This window comes from Ambystoma mexicanum, chromosome 12, assembly GCF_040938575.1.
Source record: "Ambystoma mexicanum isolate Mex_15411 chromosome 12, UKY_AmexF1_1, whole genome shotgun sequence".
In the NCBI taxonomy this organism is placed as follows: Eukaryota; Metazoa; Chordata; class Amphibia; order Caudata; family Ambystomatidae; genus Ambystoma; species Ambystoma mexicanum.
This window is the reverse complement of record NC_090936.1, coordinates 155,928,192-155,955,657: the sequence shown is the minus strand read 5'-3', so window position 1 is coordinate 155,955,657 and position 27,466 is coordinate 155,928,192. Positions and strand designations below refer to the sequence as shown.

Genomic DNA, 27,466 nt, shown 5'->3' with positions numbered 1-27,466 from the left:
CGGTTCCCTCACCAGAGAACAGGCATAGTCTGGCTGGCGTGCAGTGAAACCGGTGTAACACTTTTCGTTGTATCAATTGAAATTTAGAATGGTACTAAACTGTGTGTCTGTATGCACATGTTTGACTAGAGGTCGCCCGTTATGTCAAACTGCAGGTTGGCTGCACACTTGGAGCGGCCACTATACTTTGGTGTAGCTAGGCAATTTTGTATCATTCGATATAGGGATGACACCAGGCCCCAATTCCCATTTGCGGTCAGTATGTATTCTAGTAATGTGCCCTGTGTGGGCCCGCGTATTGTAACCATTGTGATGATGGACAGTGTTGTAAGCATTGGGGTGTCTCCCGGTTGAAAAGAATTGCCTTCTGGGTATAAGTTCCCTAGTGTATGGAATCCATGTCGTGCCCACATTTTGCGTGAGCCCGAGTCCATTTGTGGCAGGCAGGGTACACAGTCCTACAAGTGGAGGTTTCTATTGTATGGGGTGGGCGAGCCAACCATTTTCCATATTTTGCGCCAAGCGAGTTCAGTGGTGCTAGCTGGGTCAAATTCGCAGTTGTCTGCGAATCGGGTGAGAAAAATCAATGAGCGCAGGTCTTTGTCACCTGCTGAGTGTTTTTCAAAGTGTCTATGGGGGAGAAGCGGTTCCTCAGAGTACCAGGCGGTAGCAACGTGCACTTGTACAGCTATCCAATACAAGTGAAAGTCTGGAGCAGCAAACCCTCCTCTGTTGTATGGCTGCAAGAGTGTGCTCCATTTCAGGCGCACTGCCCCGGTGCGCCATACATATTTGCATATGTCGGTTTGAAAGTCCGGGAAGAATGTCTGTCCTGGCCACATTGGTATATTAAGGAATAAATATAGCAATTTAGGAAGCACCGTCATTTTAAGGAGCGCTATTTTGCCAGCAATCGTGATAAGGAGATTGGCCCATCTTCTAAGTTTATCTCGCAGCAGTGTATTATACACATAATTATTTTCGTATAGTTCAGGGCAGTGTCTCGCATTGCCTATCCCCAAATAATGTATGGTCGAGGAGGCGCAAGTAAATCCTTGTAGTTCAGGGGGCTGGACGGTGGCATCTGTGAGGGGGAAATGCTCTGATTTACTACAGTTCACTCTAAGGCCCGATAGTTCGTCGCAGTTAGAGATATGATGGGCTGCAGATGGGTAGAGGGGTCCCTGACATAGAATAGCGTGTCGTCTGCATATAGGTTCCCCGTCTTCCCGATACCTCAGTGGGTCCATGTTTATGGCGTATAAGATCTGCAAATGGTTCGATGACAATCGCAAATATTAGGGGTGATACCGGGTGCCCCTCTCTATTGCAAAGGGCGCAGATAGCGTCCCATTGGTGTTGACCCTGGCGATCAGAGACATGTACATGAGTCGAATAGAGGCGAGGAACTCTGGTCCAAACCCACATCTCATTAACATGCATACATAAACCTCCAGGATACTGAGTTGAACGCTTGGACATCCAGAGCAGCCGCAACTGCCTCGGTTTCCGGGTCTATTTGGGCCAGTATATTAAAGAGGCATCTTAGATGATTTAATGCTGTGCATCTCCCAGAAATTAATCATGCCTGGTCCGGGTGAATGATGTGCGACATGAATGGCATCAGTCATGTGGCCATCATTTTTTGTGAATATTTTTACATCTGTGTTGATTAGGGAAAGGGGTCTGTAGGAGCTGCACTGTTCTACTGGTTTGTCGGGCTTCAGTAGGATTGTGATAACGGCTTTGCGCATAGTGGTAGGGAGTGTCTGCAATTTAAGGGATTCTTGCCATAGCAGCAGTAAGTATGGGGCAAGGTGTGTCTTATATCGGTTGTAGAACATGGCCGTCAGGCCATCAGTGCTGTGGGCTTTCCCAGATGGTAAGCGTTCAATAGCCTGGTTGATATTGGTCAGGGAGATTGGGTGATCTAGAAGGGTTCTAGCATCTTGGGAAAGTTGACTAAGTGGAAGTGCGTCTAGAAACCCCTCAATGTTGTCTGATGTGTTTGAAAATGTTTATTCGAACAATAAAATATTAAATACATACATATAACATGTCACAATAAAACATTGCACTGATGCTATTAAAATATACAGGTGTTCAATACAATCAGAATCCACATGTTGCACAAAGCTAAGATGCGAGCACCCGCCTTCTTAAAAATCCCCTTCTTAGAAACATTGCAACCTTCAGGTATGGTAACAAGGCCCAAGCTGAAAATTTCGTTTCTGCCTTCAATAATGTTGTCTGATGTGCTTGTACCTGCATTGGCATAATGGTCTGTCTAAAATTCAGCGAACACTGTGTTGACAACTGTTGGCGTGTGTACCAGGTTACCGGAAGTGTCCATAATCACCGGATATACCCACTACCCCTTTCCTGTGGGATATACGAGCAAGCAGTTTACCTGGCCTATCCCTCTCCCTGTACCTGCGCGCCACCATAGGAAGGTTGAAGAACTTCACTTCCCGTTCCGCTTGTGCTCTAAAGAGGTCTAGTGTCTCCTTGATCTGTGTGAATGTCGCGGTGGTGGAGGGGTTGGTGGGGGGGGGATTCTGTCAGGCTGCTCTCAAGTTTGTTCTTGCTTTTCTCCATGTCTCGCCGTATCGTTTTGAGGACTCTAAACTCGGTAGACATTGCAATCCCACATTTTATACTTTGAAGGTTCCCCAAAGTGTGCAGATGAGTGTTGCGGAGCCTACATTGGTCTAAAAAAACTTTTATATGGTTGTCCATAGTAGATGCAAATGCCACATCCAGCAGCGTCTGTGGTTTAAAGCACCAGGTGTTACAGGGTCTGGGGAGCGCTGACAGTGTTACGTGGAGGCAGATAGAAGAGTGATCAGAGTAGCTCCTGGGAAGCATGTGTGTCTCCTTGACTCCTCCCATCAGCACATCAGAGATTGGCCACATATCGAAGCGGTAGGATGAATCATGGGCCGATGAGAAACGAATATGAGCGATCGTTACCATTAGTCGCCCTCCATGCGTCGACCAGGCGAAGGGAATGCATGCCCTTACATATTGTGTTGGCTGCCCGCGTTAGGGATCTCAGAGAATGTGGATCTGTCCAGCAGGAGATCAAGTATAATATTAAAATCTCCTCCCCACGTTACAGGGACTAGCAGATACTGGGCCAATTTATCAATGATTTCCGTATAGAATTGAGGGTCGTCAATATTAGGGCCATACATATTCATTAGTAACACTTCCCGTCCCGCTAGGGTCCCATATACCATCATGTACCTACCCAAAGGATCAATGTCCATATGTCTGCGCTGTAACGGGAGGGACTTATGTATTACGGTCATAACTCCTCTTGTCTGGGTGGAGTACGACCTGCAGAATCGGTTCCCTCCCCACCGTTTAGAAAATCGCTTGCAGGTCACAGAGAGTGCATGTGTCTCTTGCAGGTCTAACATTTTGGCCCTGTGCCGATCTATATACAGCTGTATATTGCACCTCTTACTTGAATTCCCCAGGCCACGCACGTTCCAGCTCAGACACCACCATCCCTGCACTGAGGGTAATGGCTTGCCCCCACCCTGACCTCCTCTTCCCCCGTCTTCAGTCTTAACCCTCCTGCGAAGTTCACTGCAACACTAACGGTCTGCCCAATGTTCGCCATGTGTGATTTTTGCCCTTTAACTTCCCGGTCCCACCCTCCACCCACATTTCCCGCCAAACTCAGGAAATGAAATCCCTTTAACAACATACCCAACAAGAAGGAAAAATTCCAAAACTCCAAATTCTGAGAGCATGCTTGCATGGGGGCAACTGTCTTTCAAGTCAACAATAACTCATAAGTATGACTCTCTGCCATCGGTCGCATTGCTACAATAGAGAAGGGGGGGGGCTCTACTCCCAGCTAATTGGATGGTAAAGGGACAGCGACCATGGGTCTTTAGGCAGTTGGCGTGGGAAGTGCCCATGAGATGTGTAAATATACAAAGTGTTGGGTCAAAGCACAGGCATATTTTTGGTCTCCATGTATAAAGTCTGGGTACCCGTAGTATCCCATTCAGGAATTTCATGGCTTCTCCTGGTAGAGTGAAGAAGTAGGTTTTGCCGTTCCACTCCACACAGAGCTTAGCAGGGTATAGCATGGCGTATTTCAAGTTCCCACCACAAAGTCTTTTTAGCTGCTAAAAAGGATTTTCTTTCCTGTTGTACAGCTACTGAAAAGTCGGGATATAGTGGATTCTATTTGATCCCAACATTAGGACCCCTTGTTTGCGCGCTGCCCATAGAATGGCAACGCAGCCACGATAATTAAGAATGTGAGCAATGATTGGGCATGTAGTTGCGCCGGGTTTAGGCTGGGTGCTAGGTATGTGTGGGCGTGTTCAATAGCAAATTGCAGTGACAGTATAGGGTCACCCAAAAGTGGTTGCAGGGTGTCTGTAATCAATTGCTCCAGGGAGGATTCAGAGTTACTCTCCGGGATCCCGATAATGCAGATATTGTTTCAGCGGGATCGCGACGTTAGGTCATCATTATTCTTCTTTACTTGTAGAACCCGCTTGGAGAGTGTAGTTAGTTCGGTTCAGAGGTTGGACACGTCGTCTCCCACCGTGTCCACCCTTGTTTCAGCTTAGTCAACACACTGGTCCATTCTGTCTATACGCAACTTAATAGAGTCAATGTTACTGGTCATATCATCTAGTTTGCTATGTACTTTAGCAAATCCTTCCTGCATGCATGCATGCCAACATGTGTTGTGTTTGGGTAGGCTTGACATGGGATGGTTTCTGCTCCATGGCGACTGCTGCCACTGAAGTTGTTGGTTTCTTAAGTGTAGCTGTAGTGTACTGATTCATGGAGCATTGGGTTTTGGCGCTCCCTTTTGTCATGCTCTGAAGGTGGGCTGCATACCCCTGCTAGTGGATGAGCGCTCTTTCAGTGCCATGTACACTTTGGGAAAGTTGTTTAGGGTTTCCAATGCACTACCAGGGGAGAAGAGTTGGAGTCAAGTGTATGAGCAGACAGTCTCATGGGGGCTCAGATGGTCGTTGCAAAATGCGGGTTGGGATACCTGCTCCAGGCACTCATGTCTTTGTGACAGTGGGTAGAGTAATGCAGGCCTGCCCCAGGTCTGCAGCACCCGCAGGTGATGTCAGCGCTGCGCTCGTGGCCGCCGTGGTGGCCCCCACAGGCAAATTTTCAAGTGGCAGTAGTTGTCACTATTCGGGTTGTAGCGTTGTAGTAAATGAGGTTGAACAGGCCTGTCCAGATAAGGGTGGGTCCATTGCCTGGTACTGGGTCCCAGCAAGTTGCTATTGATGACAGTCTAGTTGTCCGCATGCAGCACGGGTACACAGCACCCAGAGGGGGTGGTATGCTGTCCCCTGCCCTTGGTTGAATTCACAGAGGGCCCAACCGGCACTGTGTGTATGGGGCGGCCTACCTCTTGTGCAGAATATTCTCTGTGGATGCCCATATGTAGCACAGGCTGCCCCGGCCTGCAGTCCGATGAGCTCAGGGGGGCGGGAGGAGGCTGGGGCGTTCCCCCCCCCCCCTTGCCTCTGTTCAGCAACAGCCGTCAATGCGCCTCCCCAGCACAGCATATTCAGGCCCGCTGGCGGGATACAGCCAGGAGGTCACATTGTGTAGTGGGAGGAGCTGTGTGCGGCCCGCTCGCGGCTCTCATCACTGCAGAGAATGGAATCCTCTGTTTCTTAGCTAAATGGTCACCCTTTCATGTCGCTGTGCGACCGTAACATGGGCAAAGTGGTCCGGCACCAGTGGGAGGTTGTAAGTACCATGACCAAGTTCTGCAGAAGGGGCTATGCGGTCGAGGAAGGCAACTGGTGCGGGTGCTCAAACGTGAGCCGCAATTTCAATCGCTGCACCACAGCACCCCCCATGATGTGGCATTTATAACACGCCTGTAAACAAGTGTTTCTAGAAGGGGGAAATAAAAGGAGGACAAAATAACGATCTTACTAGGCCTTGTGTCATGCAGATCACGTAAATGCGGGGAAGAGGGAAGGGGAGAGTGCCAGGGGGCACGGAAGGGGATGTGCTGTTAACTCACAAGTGCAGTCAGCGGGTGGCTCATAAGTGCAGAGAGAAGGGACTGTAGGGTTGCAGATACCGACCCTTAAGTGCTGGGGAGCCCTGAGGCAGTGCAAGGGCAACTGGAGATGCAGAAGCCTGGGCCTGAGTTCAGAGGGTGACCAGCGTGAGTAGAAGTCAGGTGCCTCATCAGGGGAGATGAAGAGAGTAAGCGGAAGCAAAATGGAAGCTCTTGCGTTGTTTCCGAAACCGGAGGTGGTTCTGCTCAAGTTTGAGAGAGGCAGGGAGGCTGTTCCAGAGGGAGGACCCAACCGAGGAGCTTGATCTGCCCTCAACACTCTGCTTGGAGAAGCGTCTGACCCTTAGAGAGTTGGAGATGGATCAGTGGAAAGCTCGAGAAGGAAGATGTTTCGGAAGACAAAGTTGGAGCTAGAGCAGTCCTAGGCTCTAGAAAGCCTTGTGGATGATGCAGAGGGTCTTGAAGTTGATCCTTACAGTCACGGGAGCCAGTGAAGAGATTTCAGAGTCGGAGAGAAACGATCCCTGGGCTTGAGGCCAAGCACAAGTCTCGCAGTCCTGTTCTGGATAAGTTGTAAAGGTCAAAGAGTAGAGGCAGGAAGATTTAGAAAAGAGGCTGCTGCAATAGTCCAGCCTAGAGAGGACCAGAGCTCTGGAGACAGTGAGCTTCTGGGGGAAAGTGTGAAAAGGAAGAATACCTCTAAGGGGGTGCAGCTGATAGTATGACTTCTTAGAGAACTCAGAGATGTGAAGAGAGAAGGAGAGGGTGGTGTCGAAGATGACACAAAGGTTCTTAGCTTCACAGGAAGGAGCAGAAAGAGGGCCCAGTGTAGGCGGCCAGAGAGAGAGAGAGAGAGGAAAGGAGGGAGCGGATGTCCCAATGAGAAGGAGCTCAGTCTTACTGGAATTGAAGCAGAGATCATTGGCTGCACACCATTCTTGAATTGCGGCCAGAAAGTCTGGTATGAGAGAAGAGGCAGAGGTGGCTGAGGGGAGCCTGAAAGGGAGCAGAGTGTCATCCGCATAACAATGAAAATCGGAGCAGAAAGTAGCGATGCGGTGGGCAAGAGGTGCCAGGTAGTGGTTGTAGAGCCAGGGAGAGAGGTTAGACCCCTCGGAATACCAAAAGTAGAGAGAGGGATAGAAGAGAGGAAAGACCCCAGTTCGACCTGAGAGGGTCGGTCGGTGACAAAGGAGGTCAACCAGGCCAGGGCCTGATCAGTAATAACAAGGTTGTAGCGGAGACCATTGAGCAGGATGGCATGGTTGATTGTGCCAAAAGCAGAGGATAGATCGAGGAGAACGAGGACAGAAGGGAGATTAGAGTCATGATTGGAGAGCAAGTCTTCAAGGGTGTTCAGGGGAGCAGTTTTCGTTCTTCTGGTTGCTCTGAAGACAGACTGGTGGTCATAGAGGCAAACAACAGATTCAGTATGTCGATTAAGCTGGGAGATGGCCCTGCTTTTCCAAGAGTTTGCCCATAAAGGAGTGATGGAGATCGGGCAATAGTTAGCCAGAGTGGAAGGATCGGCCAAGGGCATCTTTAGAAGGGGGTGCACAAGAGTGTTCTTAAGGGGGAGGGGAATGTTCCAGTGGCAAAGGAGTGATTGCAGACACCGGCCGAGGCTAGAGCAAGGGTATTGATGTGGTCCTTGATCTGGATGAGTAGGGCAGAACCAGCTTTGACAAGACTTTCATAGATTGGACTTGAACAGGGGAAAGGAGGAGGAGAGAGGGCCTCAGACAGGCCAGGAGTGGTAGAGGAGGAGGATGAAGAGAATGTAGAGGAAGAGAGGGTGGACAGGATGTACTGAGCTTTAGCAGTGAAATGAGAGGCCAAGGCCATGCAGAGGGCCTAGGAGAGGTAGAGACGGGAGCAAGATTGGCCAGCTCCTTACAGATTTTGAAAAGTACAGCCGAGTTGTTAGATTGCACAGAGATGCAGGCTACGATGTAGGCTCTCTTCTTAGAGAGGACAGAGAGTCTGTAAGGCCTTTGCGCCAGGCGACAAGCCGTTTGTCATGGGGTGCGTCCGATGCCCTCCACTTCCTCTCCGCTGTACTTGGATTTGGGCTTCAAGCGGATCCTCACAACAGGGGCAAGGGCATACAGAGTGTTAGAGATAGAGAGTTGAAGGTTAGAGAGGGATGTGTCTGGATGTGAGTCAGCCAAAGGTGCAGGAGGAGGAGAGAAAGTAGCGGCGAAAGCCTCAACTGACACACGCTTTATGGGTTGGATGACCGAGAGCATAGGTGGCAGTGCTAGAGTCGGCTTGACCTGCGGGGAAGAGAGAGAGGTGGGAAGAAAGGAGTAAGTGATCACTCTAAGAGAGAGGAATGGTGAGAATGTTAGAGAAGAGGAGGTTAGAGGAGATCAGAACAGTGAGTCGGGCCAGAGGGAAGAATAGAGAGGGATAGAAGAGCAGAGGTTGCGAAAGAGTCCTAAAGAAGGGCTGGTAGCATCCCACTTATCGCCTTGCTTGACGCCGGGCTGGTGGATGAGTGGGGGGAAAAGCAACAACAAACCTTCCCAAACAGTTTTTCTCTGAGAAAGTCTAGACCTATAAAAGGAAGTTCAACCGCAACATCCCTGAGGGAAAAGGCAACAGTTGGAAACCCCTAATCTGGTGAGCGACCGCGTGTGATTAACGTAGAAGTCAAAATACGAGCAACTGGAGCATACAGGGAAATGGGAGTCAGGACAAGGAATACGGATCGCAGGCATAGAATAAGTAATGACATAAGAAGAGCTGACACAACTGTGAACTGTTGAACAGTATAGGAACAAAGGGGAGGGCAGCATCATGCAGAAGTAATATCAGAGTGTTGACGCAAGGAGCCGCTGAAGCAGTCCCCCTTTTCTTCAGTGTCTCGATGCACAGAAAACAGCATATGGCGCCACCTTGGAAATAAACTAGACCATGTACAGCAGATCAGTCTACAGTGTGAAGCGGCTGTGCTGTGTGGTACGTACCAGCATTTCCATAGGCACCAGATTGGAATGGGGTGCTCACATCCTGTGAGGCAATCAACTCAAACTATCATGAAACTGGCAACAATGACCTGCTCCTACCTCTCCTGTTTCTTCGATCTTGCTTGTATACAGGATCTTCCCTGCCTGCTCCAAGGCTGCTACTGTCCTATCCATATCCAAAAAGCCTCTGCTGACTCCGACAACCCGGCCAACTACTGACCTGTCTCTTTTCTCCCCAACTAAACACAAATCCTACAACACAAAGTGGTAAATCAGATAACTGATTAGCAAGAGACCAACAGCATCTATGACCCTCTCCAATCTGGCATCCGCAACAGTTTCCCAAAAGAAACAGTACTCGCATCTCAAGCTTCCTCACCTCTGCACAGCACTCTAAACTCTCCCCGATTCCCATCCTCCTGGATCTCTCTGCTGCTTTAAAACGGTAGACCACCCGTCTTCTCCTTACTGTCTCCAACGTCAGCATCCGCAACTCTGCCCTGGACTGAATCGCCTATCGGACTGGGTACTTTTCCATCCTGGAATACTGGCATCTCTTCTCTGAACTCAGTAACACTGGATATGCCTCATAAGGTTGGTTCTTGAAATGCTCCTCTTCAAATTCTAAATGTCCTCTCAGAAAACAAATCTATCAACTATTTTCTGGTGACACCCAAATCCGTTTCTCCTTCACTTGCTTTACCCTGACTTATCTTTTCATATATCCAACTGTGTCTCATATCCACCACTGAATGGCACTCATTTTGCTCAACTCTTCCAAGACCCAGAACATCTATCTCTCATCCCCCGCCCACTACCGTTTCTCCCATTCCACATTCTCCTGCTACCAGGGCCCACAGCCTTGGGGCACCCTTTGGCAGCAAAATAAAGTTCCAGCTATTCATTAGTTTCACTGTGTCATTGGTCAGGTTACATCTTCACAATATTCGCAAAACCTGTACCCACCTCCCATACCACACTTCCAAAACCTTGATCTTAACTCTAGTCCTCAAATGAAATGACTACTGCTCTTGTATCCTTTAAGCTCTTCCTCTCTACTACTTCCTCCCCGTCGATAACATTCTCAACTTTGCTGCAGGCAGTCTCTTCAACCTACCAAGCTCCTCCTCTACCAAATGTCCACAATGGCTGGAACACAATGCAACACATGGAGCTCTTAAAATTCCTTCTCCTGGTATTCGAGTCCATTCATATACTGCCCCACTGCACCACCTGGCTAACTCAAACTCCCTTTACCTTCCCCCTCAGACTCAAACCCAAGTCAGACAATCACTTCCACACCTGCCTCCCACTTCTGCTCATTCACCCTCATTGCGTCCCACCACTGTAATGCATTTGATTATAAAGAACATAGCTTCTCTTCTTGCCTTTAAAACTACCCTCTCACATCAAAAGAAGGGTAAATAGAAGCCAGCAGAGTCGTCTCTCCCTTCTAGCACCCCTTCCCACATGTATGGAACACCTGCATAGCATTCAAATGTACATAAACCCAATCAGTACATCTCCATACATAATGTACATAATATGTGCGATTAGTGTGGGAAACCAAAGGGTATCTCAAATGCTAGTCCTCGGGTACTCGCCATCCATGTGGCCAGGACACGGCCAACTCTTTTGCATCCAGTTCCTGGGGGTGGACCAGTGTGGGAGGATCACCTGGGTGAGGGGTCTTCGGGGACGGGGGGTGAGATAGCCGATGGTGAGACGCGGTAGTCCCCCTTTTTTTGTTCATTTACCCCATCCTATTTTTTAGGATTTCCGAAGTCCCAACTCCCTCTATACAGAAACACTGGACTGAGGAAGAGGGTGACTGAGAGCAACGAGACTAACTGTCTCACATCGTACTGGACATGTCACATTAATTGGGACAGGCACTTTCCCATAGTGCATACACCTGATACCAATTAGCTCTCCTCACACAAATAAAAGGCAACACCTAAAGACACACTGTGAGCAAGGCAGAACACGAGAACGAGCAGAACTTCTGGGACGAAGACACACCTACTGGAGTAGAGCAACAGACCAAGGGACAAGAGTAGCGGGCCGAAAACCCCACGGCTTCTCTACTGGAGATCTTTGCCTCCGACAGGCCGCGAAAGACTCATGGAGAAGGCCAGATTCCACAAGTGAAGATTGCGTTGTGTTTCAAGGATGCCAGCGACCACCCCGGCTGACCTGCAGAGTTGGGGTGGCGAGGTCAAGCCTGTGGTACTAACCTTGACTCGAAAATCGGAAAACACAAAACAAGAAAGAAACGCATACAGCCAGTGATTTAGCAAGCGACCAGAGAGACTGGTGTGTATTAAAGTGAATGAAGTAGCAACATCATATCTCACAAGTGCACGCATGTGGATGAGACACGAAGAAAGGCAGACCTATGAATGAACTTTAAACTGAAATACAGCTGCTAGATCAGCGATACTAAATAACGGAGCGGTCAGGTGCAAGGAAGTAGCCCATTTGAAAGTCTCTCTGAAGTAAATTGTGAACATTGAGTCAAAGTGGTCCTGCGGTGGTCAGTAAAGAAAGTCACGCACATTTGAAAGACTTGGATATCTGAAAGTGGTCCGAGCCCGAGAGGGAGACCCGAAGTATATTAAGCTTGTGGAAGGGAGCCTCCTTCCAACTTTGTGTGAATTGTATTGTGCGAGGTCTGAGCCTGGCAGAAGGGGGCCTACGAGAACTGTGTGGTGAAAGGTCTGAGTCGGGCAGAGGGGGACCTTTGTGAACATTTTGGTTGAAACATTATTTTGAAAGTCAGAGAAAGGGCCAGACGGGTTTTGAACTGTGTTAGAAGATGAGCCAGAGTGTGTCATCCTGCCTACAAGGATCGCCTTATCTTGTGAGGCCTAATGTGGGGAGGAGAGCTGGCTCAGCCACATTATAATTTGAACACTGACTTTTCCTCATGAATACATTTTCTCCTTTTTACACTTTTTGTACAAGAGGCAGGCAGGCACTAGGTTTTTGTTAGTATAGGCCATTTTGTTTTGACAGACTCCACTAGGACTGTTTTGTTTATGGTTTGATGGTCAAGACTACTGCCATCTTAGATATAGGGCAGAATAGGAGTTTCTGCAACACCAACATTTTCAATAAAGGTTTCACAAATTGTATCCATTGTGGCAGTGGAAATAGTTGTGATACCATGCCTTCCCTACATTAATCTGTAGTGTTCTTATTCATTGTTCCTAATTGTACTTTGGCATCAGTCAATGAAGTATTAACCCTCTCCTTTTCCCTGAACCTTTTGTAGCATTCCCTGAATAGGACTGCTCCAACCTCTGTTACTGTCCTTTTATACAGTGTTTCAGGTCAAAGCACCCTTTTGTTAAATAAATAGAAATACAATAAAATTATCAAAAAACCTCACTCAATGCAAATTAAGGTCAACTCAGATTTAAAGCACATTGTCGTCACTCAAAATGAGTGTATTTAAAGAAAACCCAATAAGACCTGCTGGGAATTGGAGCATTTATGTAGAGAGTCACGAGCGATGATTTTAGCAGATATTAGGTGATTAGAAAGTAGAATTCAAGGACCAGGGGGAGTACGGGGCAGAGGGGGGTGAAAGGATTAGAAAGGACATAACATGAGAGGAAAGGGATGGGACAGAGATACAGTAAGAAAAGACTGTTAACCGAAAAAGAGCTACGCAGTGAAAAGCAACAAGCACACAATGTATCACTCAATGCCCTTATTTGTTAGGTGAGGCCTTGTTTAGTTTGTAACATCTTTAAGGCATCATTCACTTGATAGCACCTTTAATGTAGGACTTCCTCCTTTCACAGACATTAGTATGATATGATAGGTTATTTATAACGCACTTAATACCCAGAGGTTTCTAATCGTGGACCCGGGGAATCGGACCTGTGTTGCTACATGTCGTCTTGTTTCCAAGGGAAGCACGTTGCCGCTGAGCTATCCTCCTTGTCACAATTGTATTTAACTTAATTTCCACTACTACACTGCATTTTGGAAAAACAGATTATTTAACAGCAAAAAAAGACAAATGGGTCTTTTCCAGCAGGTTCTAAAATATGGCAAGTGTGTGGGCTCTTCAGGAACCATAAAACCTGCACTCAAGCATTTAATTCACATTTTAGTAATAACGTTTCAATGACCGTACGAGGTAGGGGGCACATAGAGATGTAACCCCCTAGTTTACTATGCCTGAAGACTGAACATTGAAGTAAGTGACATTGCCCAGTGTGGAAGAAACATTAAGAGTGTTCCATTTTCTTGTGCAGAGTGAAGCAGTTTCACCAAGACCTCTTTTTTGTATCAGGTTAGATAGGTTCGATTATGATAGGATCCTTTTTCACTGGTACATAGAAGCTAAACAAATGTTGCTGCTTTATGGGTTCAACAGTAATATCCCCAATGAGTGAGGAGTGCTTTTTGAAACATTTCAATATCATTTTAGTGATCGCTTTGCATGATAGATGCTTACAGTCTAATCACAGGTCTGAGGAAGCAGGGTGGTGACTATGGAACATGCATGCACAAAGAAAATATATTCATGATTTTGCAGCGCACAATATCCCATTGAGATAATGTGATTCACTTCTGTCTGTAAAACAAAGACAATCCTCTCAAACCTAGGACAGTGGAAGGTCTGGTCCTTTCCTGCCCGGTCTGTTGCAGCAATAGGGACACAAATAAGGAGATAAAATGGACGGTTCAACAACAACAATTCCCAGTGCAAAACTTACAACATTTCATAATTCCCAAGAGCTTCTTTGGGTGGAGGTTTGTTCCACTTGCAGTCTGGAATTTCCCCATTAGGTAAGGCAATATTAAGTGTATCATTGATAAGGTTGTACTTCAGTATGCGATCATTGGCTGTGCTAGAAGTTAGAGATGGGGAAGCATTGACCTGAAATAGAAAAAAAACTATTATTAAGGCTATTGATTTGTGATTTGGAACATGTCTTAGTTAATCCTGCATTGGTTTTGGTCATTTTAAACTCAAACTGAACAAAATAGGCACACAAACATACATCTATGCCAAGCTTCAGCTAAAGGTGCTTATCATGATTCTAAAATGAGGAATGCGTTATGAAAATGGACAAGGAGAATGGTACGATTTTTGGTTAACACGACCCATCTGAAATCTCTGTCTGATCTTAGAGCGTTCCATTTAGTCCTCAGCTTTCAGTGGCAGAATACAGATCATACACTCATAAAAACAGGGGGTTAAGCAAAATGCTGTCCATGGCCTGCACAACAGATCAGCCTTGCACATCCTGAGCAAGGAAGTGGTTAAAGCGTGTGAAATTAAACACATTTCAGAGGTTAGTCCATGGGCGTAATTTTAGGGGGTGGACGTTTGTCCCCCTCAACTTTCATGGCACACTTTTGTCCCCATTCATTTGGCTGGGGCACCTTTTCTTCAGATGTCATGTCCCCCCCAACATTGTCAGCAAAGTTACTCCACTGGGTTAGTCAACCTGTCTGATGGTAAAATGCTCTTGTTCAGTTTACCGCAATGATCAGAGGCACGGTTCAGCTTGCAGACAACAGTCCGGTGTATTAAAATGCTCAAGGCTTAGTTTAGTTTGGTTTAGTTTATTTTATTTGTAAAGCGCAACCAGGCCCAGGGGCAACCGGGCGCATATTCTTAGATACAAGGTTACAAATACACAATATGCACAAATTACATTACACAGTACGTTATAGAGTATATACACAAGTACAGTATATTACAAGTCGGTATCGAGTCTAAGTGAAGGTACGTCAAGCATTCTGCGTGAACAGCCATGATTTGGTATTGTTCTTAAAGGACTGGAACGAAGGCTCGGTTCTAATGGAAGCAGGAAGTGAGTTCCAGAGTTTTGAAGCTAGGACAGGGAAGCTCACCCCACCCGCTTTCTGGAGTTTGAATCTAGGCAGGATGAGGCTGTGAGTTTGTGCTAATCTAGTGGGCATTGTGGAGGTGTGGAGTGTGAGACGAGAGGAGAGGTAGGGTGGGGCTTTGTTGTCCAAGCATTCATGAGTCAAGGTTAGTGTTTTCAAGGCGATTCTTTGTTTGACCGGAAGCCAACGTAGCTCAGATCTGACTTTGGAGATATGAGCCCGTCTGGGGATATTGACGGCTGCCCTTATGGCATTATTCTGGATAGTTTGCAGTTTGTTGAGGTTAGATTGGCTAGTCCCCAGGTAGAGGGCATTACAGTAGTCGATTTTGGACATGAGTGTTCTTGCCAGGGTAATACAGTTCTGAGGGTGCAGAAAAGGTCTGCAGGCGGTAATCAGTTTGCAAGTATAGGCTGATGCCGACCTTACTGCATTTGTTTGTCTGTTCAGAGATAGAGCAGAGTCCAGGTAGACTCCTAGAGTTTTGGTGTCTTTAGAGACCTTGATGTCATTACCGTCAATGGTAAAAGACTTGAAGGCTTGGTGTAATTTATTGAGACGTTGAGTAGATCCTAATAATAGAAGCTCTGTCTTATCGTCGTTAAGACATAGTTCATGTTGGACCATCCAGGCCTGGATGACCAGATAGACATCATTCAAAGATTTGGTATCGGTTGTGTAATCACCAGTGATGGGAATAAGTATCTGGGTGTCATCCGCATAGTTAGTGTAGGAGACACCCAGATAATTGAGCACATCGAAAAGGGGTTTGGTGAATACGTTGAAAGCGTGGGCGATACACAAGAGCCTTGGGGGACACCGCAATGAATTGGGGAGGGGTCAGCTGATGCTGTGGGTGAGAAGACCCGCATGGACCTGTTGCTTAGGAAGGAGTAGACCCAGGGATTGGCAGAGTCCGAGATGTGGGCCGCAGATTTGAGATGTTGGCAAAGTATTTGGTGGTTAACCAAGTCGAATGCCGCGGACAGATCAAGGAGAAGGAGTAGCGCTAACTTTCCATTGTCCTTTAGTATCTCCATCTGAGTTTTCAGGTCAATCAAGGCTGTTTCGGTTCCATGTTTGGGGCAGAATCCTGATTGTCTTAGCCCCAGGAGATTGTTAGATTCAACGTAGTCTTGGATTTGCAGGTATGCTGCCCGATCTAGGCTCTTGAGCAGGAACAGGACCGAAGTGATTGGTCTAAAATTAGTTGGTATGTTGGGGTCAATGGATGGTTTTTTGAGTAGTGGGATCACCCAGGCATCCTTGAGGTTGTCAGGGACTATGCCAGTTTTGAAAGAAGCGTTTATAAAGGCTGTGATAAAGGGACTAGGTCGTGGGCAGCTGCCTTGATGATAGGCACCGGACAAGGGTCACCTTGGCAATTAGAGGGTTTGAGGTTGTTTATGATTCGTTCTACTTCAAGAGTGGTGAGAGGGGAGAAGGCTAATGGTTTATAGGTCAAGTTGGCTTTGCGGGTGTTAGGTGTGGGAATGGTCAGAGGTTGGTCTGACTGTAAAGACTGTTTGTTTCTAATTTTAGTTTGGAGAGTTGCAATTTTGCCCAGAAGTGCTGTCTGTAGGTTGTTACAAGAATTGCTATCTTTGGTGCAGGAGTCAGGGGGTGCTGCCAGAGTCTCAAGTTCCTTAAGAATTTTGAATAGTTCCTTAGTATTCGATTGTGCTGACAGGATACGGTTATTGTAGGATTCTTTTTTGGCCTGGAGTATGGCTTCTTTGTAGTTGAGCGTAGCTAGGAAGAGACTGTCCTTCTGGGTGTCAGATGGGTGACTTTTCCAGCGTGACTCTGCACTGCGTTTCTCTTTACGTAAGGCTCTGAGCTGTGGTTTGAACCACGTGTTGAGGTGCGCATGTTGTTTGGGCCTCCTAAGTTTGAGCGGGGCGATGAAATTTATGGCTGAGAGCACTGTCTGGTTATAGGTATCGCTAAGATAGTAGGGTCTGACCAAGAGTCTGTGACATTATTGAGGGAGGGGAGGATGAGGGGGGAGTAACTCATCAGGGGTTATGTTCTTTTTGTTTCTGGTAAGGATGGCTGGAGCGACAGGAGGCGTGGGTAGATGTGCTGCTTCAATGTTGAAGGTGATAATATGATGGTCCGACCAGGCACAAGGGGCATTCGAGAGCAGGCTAATATTGCAGTTAGTGTCGCTTAGTCAATCTAAGGACCGCCCTTTGATGTGAGTAGGTTCGTGAATATGATGGGAGAAGCCTAGATCCGATAAGGTGTTGGCAAAGTCAATGTCCGGGAGGTCATTGGGGTCTTGGTGGCCTAGATTAAGGTCTCCTACGATGATAGTTTGAGAGTTAGTTTTCGCTTTGTCCAGTACTAAGGAAGTGATGTCATTCACAAACGATATGGGGGGACCCGGGGGTCTGTATATTAGATGAATGGTGGACGTTTGGTTGGCAGATAGTGGAAGTTTGACAGAGTAGCTCAGCGGATTCCAGAGTAATACTCAGTAAGGTTCTAAGTCCCAATGAGTTTTTATGGATGAATGCAATTCCGCCGCCTCTGGAGGTGCGGTCACATCTGGAAATGGAGTACTCGGGGGGAATGGCCAAGGAGAGTGCCGGGCCCGAAGCAGGGTGCAACCAGGTCTCAGAGATGGCAATGAAGTCTAGCTCCTGAGTCTTGATAAGATCAGCAATGTCCAGTGCGTGAGCTGCTAATGACCTTGCGTTGACCAAAGCGGCCTTGATCAATCTGACTTTGCTTGAAGAGGCAGGAGTCGTCAAGGGACAATGAGGAGTGGGTGCAATGGTGGCCTGGGGGTGGGGGGGTAGACAGGTTGGGCTTCGGGGGTTTAGAGTATGTGCTAGGGTGCATAGGGTGTCCCTTCATGCCCAAGAATCTGGTACCTAATCTTTTGTTTCTTAGGTGGGTAGAGCAAGGTTGGTTAGGTGTGGGTTTTTTAGTAAAGTGGTCAAGCCATAAGGCCGGGGCGTTAAGGTAGATATTGTGGTGTTGAAGCTCAATGTTCAGGTGGGTGTCCAGCGGTCTGTAGGTAGGGGCCATGGTACCAGCGCTCAGGGTGCTGGGTGTAGGTAAACTGGCTAATGATAAGCGGAACGCACAGGTAGAAACCCACAGTAAGAAGGGTGCTCTCCATGAGGAGAACAGTAGCCTTTGGGTGGGAGGAGTAGCGTGGTAACATGATACCAGTGCCAATGCATTAATTATGTCTAGACTAGACTATTGCAACGCCCTGTACTCTGGAGCTAACAAATATATCACGGACAAACTACAACGACTGCAAAACAATGCCCTAAGAGTAGCACTGAATGTCCCATCCAGAGAGCACATCTCTATACTTAGGAAAAATAACCACTGGCTAAAAATAAAAGACCGAATCTTCCTCAAAACTAGCTCCATAACTTCCAAATGTCTAAACAACTTAGCTCCCCCATACCTAGCGGAAAGAATTCGGAGGAAATCCACAATCCGACCCACCAGGACTGCCAATTTATTCATGCTTGAAACCCCACGATTCAAGCGTTCCACGGCTGGAGGAACCAGCTTCCCAGTCAAAGCTGCGCAATATTGGAATACACTCCCAATTAACCTTAGACGCCCACTACCTTACACCAGCTTTAGACATAGCACTATTGACTGGCTCTGCACCAGTGACCTTTAACACTAGTCACCTACTATCCTTCTGGACGCACTGGCCGAGCCTGGCCTCCAACTGTTCACCTGGGTCAGCAAGCTCTAATACTTTACACTGTATTATATGATCTGCACTTTCACATAAATATTGTATATGCTGTATAAACCTATTGTAAATAAGTGGCCTTGATTTGTACCTAATCAGGTATACCCCCCCCTTCTAGATACTGTATTCCATTGCATTTATTACTTTACTGTACCTCATCTGCATGTATGTAATTGCCTACAACAGGCACTGTAACCAAGCCTCGAGAATTCTTTTACTGCTGCGCCCGTCTACCTGAGGGTTTGGTGCGCATTACCAAATAAACAAACAAAACAAACAGTGTTGAGAAGATGGTGAGGCACCAAGCAGGTGTTAACAGACGCTGGTTGCAATACAGTGGTTCCCAGTCAATTGGTCGAAAACATTTGGTCGACAGGACAACTGGTCGACACCATTTGGTCGAATGCCAAATGGTCGAATTTTTTTTTTTTACCCCTTTTTTGGGGGGGTCCCCCCCCCCCCCAACCCCCTTTTTTTTCTTTTTTATTTTTTTTCCCCACACGAAAACCCACAAAACACATATATATATATAAAAAAAAAAAAAAATTCGACCATTTGGCATTCGACCAAATGGTGTCGACCAAATTGCAGTCGACCAGTTTGCTGTCGACCAATTGACTGGACACCCAATACAGTCAGTCCTAGGAATCTGGGAGGTGATTGGTCAACAGCATGCAGCTGTGCAGACAGTGTGAACACCGTACGAGGTAAAGAGGGCTGAGTTGAATTGTAGTTGGGGGGCACCAATTGGTTAAGAGAGGCTAACGGTGTCGAGCACAGAGACTGAATTCAATTGTGGCTGCAGGGCACATCAAGGCTAAATAAAGCAGGGCGTGCAGAAGCTAAGTTCAAATGAGGCTGCTGGGCACATCAAGGCTAAATAAGGCAAAAACATACAGAGGCTATATTCAAATGAGGCAGCAGGGCGCATCAAGGCTAAATAAGGCAAAAGCATACAAAGGCTAAATTCAAATGAGGCTTCAGGGCACATTAAGGCTAAATAAGGTAAGGCATACAGAGGCTAAATTCAAATGAGGCTGCAGGGCACATCAATGCTAAATGGGGCGGAGGCTAATGCTCTCACCGATTAGGGGAAACCAGACTAAGAGTGACAGAGTGGTATCATCCAATGTCCTCAATGTCAGAACCTGGATCCAAGAATATGACCAATGTAACTAGGTCTGAGCAAAGTGGCCTAAAATTCAAAGTGACAAGATTCCAGTAACCAGCACCGACTTTGTGTGATTTAGTTCAAAGGACGGGTGGAATGTTTATAGCGTTGGTTAATAAGCAGCATAACGGCATCTGAGGGTCTTGGATTGGACCAAAGTCTTCACTTTGTCACTTGTAAGTGGCTAAATGGGCTCCATGTTGTGGGACAGAACATGTCGTTGAGAAGGTTAAGCAGAAACTTGCGTCTCATGATGAATAACAGAGGTGGGTAGAATGCACACAATCTAGTAATGCAAGCAAGTTTAAGATGCCCAAAGAAAAGCAGTGGGGAAAATTAGGTGCTATGTTACGTTATACTCAAGGCTAGGTTTTTTGGCACATTATGGGACGGCACACTTAAGTGGAAGAACGAAAGGGTTTTTACAAAAATGGCTAAATCAATATAGGTTGACAGCAAAGTTTGAAAATTAAATCTCTAAATTTGAAGTTCGATAATACACCTTTGATATACTGAACATTGCTATGAACGCATGCATTTCTTTGTTTATTGGTCTATTACAAACCTTACAAAAAAATTAACCATTAAAATCACACATGATTAATAAAATGCACATGGTAAAAAATTATCCACATATTATCTTTCAATTACAGTAAAAAGTTGTCAAGGATCATGTCACGCTTCCTTTGTTTACCATTGTTTCCAGAAACTGGTCTTCGTGAATCCAATGATTTGTCCGTTGTAAGGTTGACATGAGGAGGTGTCACAAACAAGGACGCCTGAGGAATTCAAAACTCAGACTTCTTGCAAACCACTCCCTATACCATTATTCGGCTTCCCCAGATTAACGTGGCACCAGGACAGTGAAGAAACGCAGACAGGGGAGTCGCTAATAGATAAAAACGATGGTAGGTTCACAAGGTTGACAGACAGATCTTCCCAACAGGCGTGTGGCTGAAGAAATGCTGGTAGTTTCCCACCGTGTGCAGTCTACAGGATGGATAGAGGGCAGGCAGGGAAGAGCTGCAGTTGAGGGCTGGAGGCCAAGGAGGAAGACTAAAGTCCAGCCGTAGAAAGGGAGAAGACAGGGAATGGCAATTATACCAAGGAAAGTCTCCCTCCTACAGAAAGTCTAGCCCTTCCTCCTTCCGGACAGCTTTAGAGCCACTGTTGAAGCACTGGTCCTATCACACCTGATGGGGACAAAGACCTCCTCGAAGGCCTCCCGTTGTCCTTGCTTGTGCACCCGAGAAGTGCCCTACACGTGGCTGCACGCCTCATCAAGGGTCTACACAGATATACAAACACATCACCCTGGCCCTCATCGAACCTCACGTGCTCCCACTGCATGCACAAATCACTGTCAAGTCTTGCTGCATCCTCTATAAGTTAGTCACCCTCAAGTCACCCACCTACCTTGCGGAGAAACTCAGCATCTCTGGTGGACAGTGCACAACCAGAAGCCAGGACACGTGCATACCTGAAATACACTGCTGCAAAAAGAAAAGGACCAGAAAACAAGCCTTCTCTGCCTACGCCCCAAGACTATGGAACCTCCTCCATATCAGCATCAGACTAACCCCCACCTTACTACAATTCAGCAAAGAACTCAAGACTCACCTCTTTAAGGAGTCTCTCCTCCTCAACACCTAGGCCATCATGTCACCCCCATCCCCCCTGCGTCACCTGACTCGCTAGACGCTGTTCGATCCTCTCCTCTCCACCATCCTGTACAGCTGTACCCCTCCTCTGTGGCCGTCAGTACCCTACCCCTGGCTGTATATCGGTTCTGTTAACGCTGAAAAGCGCTCAGTTATGCATCAGCACTGGTGTGTATCTCTGTAACCCACCCTGTTGTGTATCTGTATTGTTGTTTACCTCTGTAAAGCACTCTGTTACTACTCGAAGCTAGGTCCACGCTCAATAATAATAATAATAATAATAAACGTAAGGCAGGCTGACAGGGGAGAACAAATCAAGGCGAGGAACAGGACAGGTGGAAAGGCAAGGCAGACAGAAGTCAAGAGATAAACAAAGAGTACCGGGAAAGAGGCTAGCAAGTACTGAGGGGAAAACACTACAGTGCTCAGAGCGTTGACACAACGACTTGAATAAGAGGCTGGTTTAAATAGTTTCTGGCGTGCCGTGGGCTAAACATGCCTCCCATAACAACCAGAATTATGTTGCCAATGGCGTGCACATGCTGCTCAGGGGCAGGGCCTCAACCTCGTCATGAGCACAGAAAAAATGGCTGCCATAGTGTGTTCTGCCATGCAGCAACCAGCGTTCCCTCACTGAGTTCGTGAACCCCCGCCGGGGGAGTAATGTAAGGAACTCATGGTGGCAACAGTAAAGACAGATACATGTGATCACAGTTCAAAGGTGTTCATAAATGGGTGAAAAAAACGCCTACTCTAAACCTAAAGCTAAGATGGGAGCAAGCAACGACCATCAAATAATAATAAGGCAGTCCTAGTACCGTCTTTTCAAATAAAAAGGGCCTATACTAAAACACCTATTGCCAATCCTTACGACTGAGTTACAAAAAGAGTGTGGGATAATGTTCACAAGAAAAGAATGAAGTGTTCACAAAACGATGTCAGGATGGTATGGCGGGGTCCCCTTTTCCACATTTTCAGCATGGGGCAAGGTGGGTCTCCTGAGCACAGCACACTCCTGGGCCTCTCCAGCGCGAGGTTCACAAGTCTATTTCACGATACCAGTACCTTCAAGGGTCAAGTCTCTTTCCTCAAAGTCTCTTGACTTAGAAGGCCTACTGGTTCCAAAACAACAAAAACAAAAGTCAGTTTGGTGGTTTTGCACCTTTGGGCAATTGCTCTTCGCCCCTAGGGCCTCCCTCCGCCGGGCTTGGATCCTCATTGCAAAATGGGCCTCCCTGCGTCAGGCTTACTATGGCCTTCTTTAACACAGTTCATGCATTTCAAACACAGTTCATGATTTGCTCATCTTTATCAGAAAGTGTGGGTTCCCTTCCCCTAGATTTCTCTCGGCGATGGGTCAGAGACTTTCGATTGCACAAGGGATTCGACGTGAACCTTGCAGGACCACTCCGACATCTCACGTTGCCCTTTCCTAGGGTCTTCTGGTACTTGCAGTTTCGGTACCAAAAAGAATTGGCCAGCCAGAGTCCTTAGATTGAGTACTCCTGCAGTGCCTGACCACTCTGCAGCTGGCCCTTCTCTGGGCATTCAAAAAAAAGTTCAAACACACACAAGTTCTTAGTTCACAAGTTCCTTGCATTCACAAATTGTTGGCAATTGTACCCTTGGCGCTCAACACAGTTCTGCTTGCTATCTGCTTTCTCCGACTAACCGGCTGGGCTGAACCCGTTGGCTTGTCTCTAGAGTAGAGGACGGTAGTGACGGTAGCCAGTATGCCTCCCCGCTTGTGTTATCAATGTGCGAGGCTCCCGTGCACCGTTGACATCTGTTTCTCCACACCCCAGCTGTGACTCCCGGTCTTATGATTTCCCTTTCGGAGGCTTTGCGTGTCTGATTTGAAAAGGGCAAGGGCATTTCGCCCTTTATTGTCCCTCCAGGTCTTGCCACCTTTCTCCTCTGTTTGAACTGCCGGTCCGGTATAGCTGTCTCCTCATGCATTCGGCCTTCCTTGGGGTGTGCTCTTGTGCTCCGCCTTTTATACCTGTGGGGAAGGTGAAGGGCTGCCAGGTGTGCATGGCATTGTCAATTGCCTGACCTGTGTGTTGGGACATGTGAGTGTAGAGCACTGGAGGGGGGTGTGTGTACTCCTGCTCTCTATATGGCAGAGGAGAGGCACAGAGCACCCCAGCCAAGATTCTCTATATTGGTAAAATGTGGCGAGCAATCAAGGCTTAGCTCTCAGGAGATGATGCGGCAGGTTCATAAGTACAGTGTAGTCCCCAAGCACCCAAAAGGAATGTCCACACACTATGTTAGTGAAAACACAGTCTTTACATAATTAAGGTTCAAGGTTATAAACACAATCACAATAACACACTTTGTACTCTGGCAATACTATCCTGGCAAATATATACAGGTCTATGTGGTACCACTCTTTCTATCGATTCCATTAAAATACGTCCATGACTATTAGCCCCAAAATAGCATATGAATCAGATTATAAGATGAATCAATGATAGACCACAGAAAGAATGCAAGTTAAAACAATGGCAGAACAGTCTATCCCACCTACCATGAGACGGTTCTATGCGAGGATCCCCCCACCTGGGCATCCTGTAAATGAAGCTTATTTGACAAGCCCAGTCCAATTATGCTCAATATCGTCTTGAGTCCTCCTAAAAGGTTCCATGACTTGAAAGTACCTGGTTTCATAGAGTTCTTCAGTGAGTCGTCGACAGGCCCTTCTTGAGTGCACCCCCTTTAAGGCAGGAGCCACGGGTCGTCGAGATTCGATGAAGAAAACGGTTAACACTGTTGTTGAAGCAGCAGCTTCAGTTCTTGCGGTGCTTGTTGAAGATCGGTCGAAAACGACCTGCAAGCTGAATCGTGAAGTGCACCTCAGCGATGAGAGTTTGTTGCTGCAAAGAGTTAATGAAGAACTTTGGCCCAGCAGGGGAGTCAAGTCGTCAGCGTCTCTGCGGTCTTCGAGTGGCGGGAAACCCACTGGCGGATTCTCCTCGGCGGCCTTGACTTTCTCCGACAGGACGAAAATGGTCGACGATGATGAGCACGGGAATTCTTGTTTCCATGTTCTTACGCAAAGGAGCACTGCGGCTCTGGTCGGCGGTCATTGACGGTGAGGGACTTTAATGTCCGGGTGCTTCACTCTGTGATTCCACAGCGGCCCCCGTCTCTGGTCAGCAGCCTTTCGAGGGTCTGACATCCAGAGAGCTTTGGCAAAGATCAGCTTGTGCACGATGGTCCCTCGTAGCTCGGGAAGACGTCTCCTAGCCAGGTCCTCTCTTGGATCAGTTCCTTGACAGTCACGCAGCTTTCAGATTAGCTAAGGACAGCAGCACCAATTCTTCTTCCAACAAGCTTCAAGGTTAAGCATCAAGTATCAACTTCAGCTTCTGAACAATTTCCATCAGTGAGAGGCCCCCAGATATACTGTTGATCTCCCATTCACTCTGCGGGGTCACACTCAGGCAACCAATAATTCAGAAGGGCATTCTGACCATCAGGCAGCCAATCAGGCTCACAGTGCATTCAGGACATTCTTCTCCATCCAGACACTCGCAACACAGAATGTGGATTCGTACAAGCACTCTGCCATTCAGCATTCCACACTGCATTCATACCAGTTTCGGACAGGGCAGTCTCAGTCATTGTGTCAACCACTAGATACGCGACACCCATAACAGTAAATGCGTACTCGTCATACACTCCATTCACCCAGGTCCCAGCCCACTGGCGTACCCACAAGATACAGTAAATGGGAAGGCTCCAGCCATTTTGGCCTGGACTTCCCCACAATACCATATATGGAACTTCCATCCAACAGCCAGTCAGGGGGAAGGGACAGAGTCAGGGCTTCCCGGGAATTTGGGAAAAGTAAGGTAACAGGCAATAGAGAGCATGTCATGATCTCTGCTTCCAAAAGGTCAGGGTTTTCCCAACTCCCTTGGAAGCAGATCCATAACCCAGGTTCCGAGTGCCAACCAGTCCCAATTGGGACCTTTTGGACCCAGTCCTGGCGCCAGTGGCACCAGGCTCATAAATATGCCCAGTCCCAGCGCTGGAAGCGCCGGGCTCATAATGCTTGGGTGGACTTACCTGCAGCAGACCATGCTGCTTGCTTGCCTGCCAGTTGAGCCTCTGATCCTCTTCTGTTTGGAACTACTTTTCCTGTTGGGTGGGGCAGGAGCCACTCCCTAGATTCAGAACACTGGAACTCTTCTGGAAAGCAGGAACTCTTTTCTTACCTAGGCGTGGCTGTGGAAGGAGACACCCAAGCACTACAGGAGGCTATTTAAACCACACCCGATGGATGAATCTTGCTTTGCGTTATTCTGCATCCTCTGCAGCAGAACGCTCATCGTGTCTTCTGCATCTGATCGTGGGCCTAAGGAAAAAGGCTTACCATCCTGAATCCAGTCTTCAGCAACACCTATAAAGACAAGAAAGAACAGGTTAGCATTACGGTCTTCAGTGACAGCTCTTCACTTACCTGGTCCATCGGCTGTCACCAACGCCTCGCGCTGCATTCCGGCATCTGAAAGACAAAGGCTTACCTACTCTTCGTGCGCTCCGGAGGTCTTCACACTGCATTCGGCATCTGAAAGACAAAAGCTTACCAACTCTTCGCACGCTCCGGAGGCCTTCGGCGCTGCATCCCGCATCTGAAAGACAAAACAAGGTGCGTTTAAAGACATTGGGGAACTTTAATACTCACGTGCCATTACTCCTTTACACATCTAACCCAGTGGGTATTCCGGCACCCTGCAGCCACTCCGAACTTGTACCTGCAAAATAAAAAGACAGTTAGAGCGCATCGTGAAGCAGGCAACAAGCGCTTACTTACGTGCTTCCAGGCGCTTCTATTCATCACACGGGCTCCATCTTCAACTCACTTCAGCCCGTCATCCGCCATCGCCGGAACCCTGCAAAACAAGAAACATCATTACTAAAGACTTTAAAGACATTAGAATTACTCGAAACTTACCGTTCGTGCAGTAAACGACGGACAGCAGTCCTCTGAAGTCAAGAGGCCTGCTCCCCTTATCCAGTGAAGAAACTGGTTACAGCACCCTGCCCCGAGGCAGATGGAGAGCACGGCGTTCACTTACCTAAGGTGAGAGCGTTAACCTTTGGGGTTCTACAGGAGAAGAGAAAGGGAAGAAGAGAGAGACATTCAATAACCCAGTTCCTTAATCCCATATTTTCTATCTGCAGACATCTTACCCTTCGAGTCAGACATACAGTGCACAGAGGTCCAGCCCAAAGAGCCAGCCGTGTGTTACACATCACCTTTGAAGATACGGTATACGCCCAGTCAAGACCGGCGCCTCTACGGGAATCAGGTGAGCGTTACAGAGCAAGAGGCCACAGGGGCCATCTTGTTTCCCCATCAGGAATCAACTGATTCCAATGGCAGGGCCTAGGTATCCCAAAATGGAGGATACTACGAGTACCTGTCAAATTCAGCATGGAGCTGCCACCAGCCCATACCCTGCTCCGTGGTCCACACACAGGTGCCCAAAAACATACACTAGAAGAATAAGGTTGTACTCCCACCCATGGGTGCCCCAAGGGTCTGTTCACCATGACCAAAAAGAGGAAGAGCTGCACCGCCAGGAGTCCCACATGAACTCCTGCGCAGAAAACAAGACAGAACATACATGATAAAGCAATAAAGGACACAGAGGCCCTGTCCCTCCAATGCATTTCGAGCATCACAGTCAGGTGTCATGGTGCAGCAAACCCTACTTCATTAGACACTTACCCGCAGCAGGAATGCTCGACTGCCGCCTCCGCGCTCGCTCCTCAGTGGCGCAGTACTCCGCAGCGCACAAGGAAGGGACCAGGTGCAGACCGCGGAGGTTGCGGTTTCCGCTGCGATGGTGGGTACTGCACTGGAAGTTACCTTGGTGACTACAGGATGCTAGGATGGTGCCTGTAGTCACTCGCGATCAACGTGCTGGTCACATGACGCGTCACCATGACAACGGCCATAAAACGCCTCCTGTAACAGAATGCCGCTTC

At 47.6% G+C, this 27,466-nt stretch overlaps 1 protein-coding gene across 1 annotated transcript in view; it reads right to left on the bottom strand.

Annotated features, from left to right (window-relative positions):
* The window catches only part of TTLL1 (TTL family tubulin polyglutamylase complex subunit L1), a 500,816-nt gene that overhangs the window by 77,295 nt on the left and 396,055 nt on the right, over positions 1–27,466 (bottom strand). The window contains exon 9 of the mRNA XM_069628218.1: positions 13,749–13,912. Coding sequence (XP_069484319.1) covers positions 13,749–13,912 — 164 coding nt within the window. The remainder of the gene's footprint in view (positions 1–13,748; positions 13,913–27,466) is intronic.